Source organism: Myotis brandtii, unplaced genomic scaffold, assembly GCF_000412655.1.
Source record: "Myotis brandtii unplaced genomic scaffold, ASM41265v1 scaffold250, whole genome shotgun sequence".
Taxonomy (NCBI): domain Eukaryota; kingdom Metazoa; phylum Chordata; class Mammalia; order Chiroptera; family Vespertilionidae; genus Myotis; species Myotis brandtii.
The window spans coordinates 2,392,223-2,398,475 of record NW_005359478.1 but is presented as its reverse complement, the minus strand read 5'-3'; the positions used below and the strand labels follow the sequence as shown (position 1 = coordinate 2,398,475).

Below are 6,253 nucleotides of genomic sequence, written 5' to 3'. Positions count from 1 at the left end.
GTGATGCTGGGCGCCGGCGGCGTGGGGAAGAGCGGTAGGTGCATTCCCTCCCCCCCGTGGCGGGAAGCGAGGGGTGGACATTTCTTAAAACACCGGCCCTCCGCGCGAACCCCATGGGAGCCGGGCTGTCAGGCCGGCGGCGCTTAGATTCTCTCTGTGGCCGGTCACCCGGTGTGAGTTCTAACTTCACTTTCTTCTTTCGAAGCCATGACCATGCAGTTCATCAGCCACCGGTTCCCGGAAGATCATGACCCCACCATCGGTAAGTCGGACTGCCCCGCAGGTGTCTAAAGAACCCATACAAGTGCCTTGGTGTCCGTCTTTAAAACAGGGTTTTAACTATAGTTTGAGCCTCTTTTGGTGTCTAATTCAGATTGATTTAAGAAGAGGATCAGAGCAGTGGGTGAGCAAATGCATTTTTCTTTTCCTCATTTAACTCTGTTTGGATATAAGCCATTGTTAGGCTCTGTCTTTTATTGGACATGAATGGGACACTTTCTTTGTCCTGTTTTTATGGCTCTACTGCATTGCTGGATTAAAGGAAAAGTTTAAAGGCCACTTAACAGAAACCTTTTGCTGTCAGTTCTCTAAGGGTCTGACTTGAGGCTGACTCTCTAACTATGAGTCAGCTGGTTTGAACTTCCACAAAAGGAAGCAGAAAAACAAGTAGAGCCAGCCTGCCGAACGCTTACAGTCCGGCTCTCCAGGGCCTGGACTTCCACTCGCAAGCTCCTCACTTACTTCCTTGTAGTTCAAGTTCACTAAACAGTAAGGTCTTCCTTCATGCCTTTTGTAATCCTTAATGCTCTATTGGCAAAATGCTCTTAGAATAAAAAGTAACTATTTCACCTTTTAAAAAGATTTGCCTTTCTCTACAAAGACTAAGAATATTACTGTTGTTCATAAACCATAAGGAGACAGATTGGACCTAAGGGTTATATCTCAGGATGAAAGGGGCCAGGGTAGGGGAGAGCACAGGTCTGCCCTGCTGCTCGTGTTTTCAGGATGTGACACTTAGTCATGGTCCTGGGTCTCCAGGAAGGATTTCAATTGAGTCAGGCCTCTGCTGCCCTGTTCTCCACAAAGCCACCGAGTGTCTGTGCTAACCCAGCTTTGGATGTGGTCATTTCGTATAGTAGGTAACTGTTGTGGGTGAGGGAAATGGAAACAGTGCTTGCTTTTCCGTGTACTGTATTAAAGTTAGAACATTGTTCAGAGGTTCAAACTCTGGTGGAAATTCTAGGAATAAAACCGAGTTAGGGATCAGGGTAATTAGAATTCCAAAAAAATTCCCCCCATTGATTGTTCTTTTTTTCAATCAGAGACTTTCTTGACAATATTAACTGATTCACCAGTAAATACGATGTCACTTGAGTTCCTGTTATGTCCCAGCAATGTGGTAGGCCCTGAGAGTAGAGAGGATGAGCAAAAAGATATGGTGTCTGTTCCCACTGAGTTTATAATTTAGTACATTTTGTTTTAAACGGTGGCTGCTAGTAACTAGTACACATATTAAGTATGTGTGTGTGCACCCATATGCACATGTAATTAAAATTCATGAAACTGTACTTACCTCACTATATGTGGTACAGTCTGGTATTTTCTTTTTTATTTAAGGTTTCTGCTTGTTTATTTTAATGCTGGTCCCAACTCATTAAATTCATTCGTAATTCACTAATCCTAATGGATCATGTCCTGTAGTTTGAGAAATATTGATTTAGTCGGCTCTTCACTTTTGAGGAAGAGTCAGAAGCAGGGGTTCAAGAAAAAATTTTGATAAGAAAATACACCGGGCCCTAGCTGGTTTGGCTCAACGGATAGAGCGTAGGCCTGTGGACTGAAGGGTCCCGGGTTCGATTCCGGTCAAGGGCATGTACCTGGGTTGCGGGCACATCCCCAGTAGGGTGCGTGCAGGAGGCAGCTGAATCGATGTTTCTCTCTCATCGATGTTTCTAACTCTCTATCCCTCTCCCTTCCTCTCTGTAAAAAATCAATAAAATATATTTAAAAAAAAAAAAAGAAAATACATCGGGATATAAGCAACAATTGTTTGAATGGTGAACATATTAAGTATTTTTTCTCTCTTTTTAAATTTCCTGTATTTTCCAAGGTTACTGCAATAATATGCATAAAAAAATTTGCTGCCCTGCCCGGCTTGGCTCAGTGGATAGAGCGTCAGCCTGCAGATTGAAGGGTCCCAGGTTGATTCCGGCCAAGGGCACATGCCTGGGTTGCAGGCTTGATCCCCCGTGGGGGGCGGGCAGGAGACAGCCAGTCAGTGATTCTCTCTCATCATTGATGTTTAAAAAAAAAAAAAATTTGCTTCCATAAAGGAGAAATCAGTGACACTGGATTATTTAGAATTTTTTCTCTTTTCTATAGTATTAAAATGAGGAGGAACTATAGTATATTGCTTTTGAGTCAAGCCAGCCCTGGGTTTTAATTCTGGCTATATCATTAATTAATGTTTAATGTAGGGAGATTTAATTTTTAGAGTTTAACTTTTTAAATCTGTAAAATGGAGATAATAATACCTTGTTGGATTATTATAGAATGAGTTAATGTATATAAATTACTTAATGTAATGCCTGCATTTAATAAGTGGTAAAGTTACTTTTTGGCCTAATATTTTTTTAAAATGATCTCAGAATCCGTTTTAACTTAGAATTGTAGTTGAGATCTTATAAACTTAAGCTATGAATAAACTTACATCACTGCTTAAGTGAAAAAATAAATTTAGTTGAAGACCCACTTTATGAATCTCAATAGACTTAGCATACTGCCAGAGAAAATGTGGACACTTAAAGAACTTAACGTAATCTGCTTTTCCATAAGATGGATTTTAAAGAAGGGTTGCATATTCCTGTGTTTATGGGGTCACAGTACACCTTTCTTCCTTTCTGTAGAAGATGCTTATAAAATCCGGATCCGTATTGATGATGAGCCTGCCAATCTGGATATTTTGGATACGGCTGGACAGGTATCTAATCCCAGAATGCTATGAATAAGACATTTTCACTCTAGTAAAGGAGGGGGGAAGGCTTATGCAGAGAATATCACTAGTTCATGTCTTTTAATTTTTCATGCACTCTCACTCAGGATAGCAGGTAATCGATATATCTCTTCCTTAATCTGAAATAAATAGCTAATATATATGTGGTTCTAGGTTGCATCATTACATTAATGACCCTTGTTTCCCTCCAGGCAGAGTTTACAGCCATGCGAGATCAGTATATGAGGGCAGGAGAAGGGTTTATCATCTGTTACTCTATCACCGATCGTCGAAGTTTTCACGAAGTTCGGGAGTTTAAACAGCTTATTTATCGAGTTCGACGTACTGATGATACACCTGTGGTTCTTGTAGGAAACAAGTCTGATCTAAAGCAGCTAAGACAGGTGAGGACGGAGTTGAAAATGCTGTCTGAAACCTAATGGGATTAGTCATTTTTGTTTTTCTGTTTACAGATTCCTCTGTCTGAAAGTAAAAATTAAAAATTAGCTTCTCCCTAACCTTGAAAATTTCCTGTTATATAATAATTTGGGATCAAAATCTGGATTTCAGGAATCAGTTTACAGGACAAAATCCACAGGATAGTAATCAGATGGCATAGAATATGTATTAAATGAAGGATCGTGGAATGTTCAATTCCTAAAACATCAGAAATGTTTATGTTGCATCAGGAGAAACTAAAATTAGACTTGAAGATATACTTCCCGGTGGTGAGGATTATGAGCCCTGGAAGGGGAGAATAAGAGAAATTGTAGGGGATTTTAGAATAAGCCATACCTTTCAAGTTAGCAATGATGTTTAACATTTTGCTGTTCAGTGTAGAGTTTCTGAAGGTGTAGTGAAACGGGCACACTCATGGCTACTACTGGAAACAATGAATGGTACAAATTGTTGGAAGTACTAGTAATTTGACTTTGAAACGTTTATTCAGAGATTTGTATGTAAAATGTTTATTGCCAGGCTATTTATGGTAGCCAAAAATTAGAAAAAGCCTAAATACCCAAAAGTAGGAGAAATTATGGTATATCCATAATTGAGTATATCAATTTTTGGTTCCTTACAGTTTTCAGTATTGTAGTTTAAATATACATCTGTTTGCCTCGTGTTTTACATCCTTAAAATGAAAAGTATGAAGAAAATGCAGATTGCACTGTTGATATGTATAACTGTTGCCTGTTGCAAAGGATTATCTTTAAAATAGAGTAGAAATAGATTCACAGAATTTGAAGGCAGAAGGAATCAGAACTCATGTAATTTAGCCTCCCAACATTACAAAAATCACTGCATCTGCTTGAATACCTCCAGAGTTGAGAAGCTCTCTTCCTGTTAAGGTAGCTCCTTCATTTGGGGTAGTTGTAATTGTTTTCCACTTGTACTACTACACATTTTCTCTGTTTACATTTTTAAAGGTCACTAAAGAAGAAGGATTGGCTTTGGCCCGAGAATTCAGCTGTCCCTTTTTTGAGACATCTGCTGCATACCGCTACTACATTGATGATGTATTCCATGCCCTTGTCCGGGAGATACGTAGGAAAGAAAAGGAGGCAGTACTGGCCATGGAGAAAAAATCGAAACCCAAAAACAGTGTATGGAAGAGGCTAAAATCGCCATTCCGGAAGAAGAAAGATTCAGTAACTTGAAGTTGTGAAGTGTTTACGTGTGAACTGCAGTGCTTAATCAAAGCAGTCCAGTAACCTGCATTAGTGAGCATGGTGCTTGCTCTCTCTCCTGTTATGACCGTTATTTTTAAAGTAACTGATGAAGGGGACATGCCTACTAGGAGTTTTCAATGATGTGGTATTTAATATATTGTCTCTTAGCTAATTCTGATTTATTAACCCAGTGGAGCACTTTCTGCTTTTAAATTGTCACATTAGAATTTGATCTCCCATAGTTTTGGGTTCTGTTGCTGATTAATTAATTAATGTAAATTGTTTATATCCAGGGGAATATGTATACCATGTGTTGGACTAAGCTCATAAGAGGAATTTTTTGCCATGCACTACTCCACATTATCTTTTCACTTCAGTTTCCTGGGACTGTCCCAGCGAAGGACCTCCGTCTTTTCTATTCACACTGTGCTTCCTGGAAACAGAACAAAAATCTTATAGGGAAACCAGTGCTAAAGAGACCGGTGCTGAAGTTCAGCAAATAGCTGTGGAACTGACTCCTGTTGCAGATCATGGAGTGATGAGATTTGGGGAAGTAGGCCATATATTTACAGGAACTTGGCTAGAAAAACAGTTGGGTCAGAACAGTGTTCCCACTATGCACCTGGCTTTTCTAAGAAATGTACTAGGAAGGGTGAGAACAAACAGAAGCATGTAAAATGTAATGAAGGGTTCTCCTATGAGCTTCTTTTACTCTTTGTTTCAGGGTTTGGACTTTTCTTTACCTTCAAAGGTAAACACTTAGGGAACCATTACTGGATTCCAAACTCATTTAATTTAAATCCTTAGTTAGAACAGCCATTGCCTTGTAGAGGTTTATTTTTCCCCCAGAGATGCACTTATCCCTTAGCATCCCTGTGCTCTTTATTTTTTTTTTTTCTTGTGGCACGTTTATTTATCTTAAAAGCTGTATTTTGTGTTACTGTTTTCCTGAAACACACAGTGTGGTAGACATAGCTACATTCAGTGTCTTTAGAGATAAAAGAATAGCATGGGAAAAATGGTTTACTCGGTTCTCATTTGTTAGCATTTGCTGAACATCCAGGGCCTAGAGAGCAGTGACCACGGACATTTTATTTTGCATGTCAGCCTTGTTTTTATGTGTGAAATGGTAGTGTTCCTCAGTACCTGGACCAGATTGTAAGTACACCGAGGAGATCTGTGGTCAAGATCAATGGTCTTCAAACTTTGTTGTTGTTGTTGTTTTGTTACTTAGAGTCCACATATGAGTGCAATCATGTGATACTTGTCTTTCTCTGACTGACTTATTTCACTTATGGAGAGTATGATACTCTCCAGGTCCCTCCATGCTGTCTGAAAGGATAAGAGATTCTTCTTTCTTACTGTTGCATAGTATTCCATGGTATAAATTTACTATAGCTTTTTTATCCACTCATCTACTGTTGGGCACTTGGGCTGTTTCCAGATCTTAGGTATTTGTAAATTGGGCTGTTTCCAGATCTTAGCTATTGTAAATTGAACATAGGGGTGCATACATTCTTTCTGATTGGTGCTTCAGGTTTCTTAGGATATATTCCTAGAAGTGTGATCACTGTGTTAAATGGCAGTTCCA

General features: G+C 39.4%; 1 protein-coding gene across 1 annotated transcript; it reads left to right on the top strand.

The window, feature by feature from the left end:
* The first annotated feature begins 6 nt into the window (after positions 1-6).
* On the top strand, positions 7-5,939 carry RIT1 (Ras-like without CAAX 1). The gene is made up of 5 exons (XM_005867551.2): positions 7-34; positions 206-262; positions 2,907-2,980; positions 3,205-3,396; positions 4,420-5,939. Exons 2-5 carry the CDS (start codon positions 208-210, stop codon positions 4,648-4,650), a joined length of 552 nt encoding a protein of 183 aa, XP_005867613.1. The 5' UTR covers positions 7-34; positions 206-207; the 3' UTR covers positions 4,651-5,939.
* Positions 5,940-6,253: the final 314 nt, after the last annotated feature.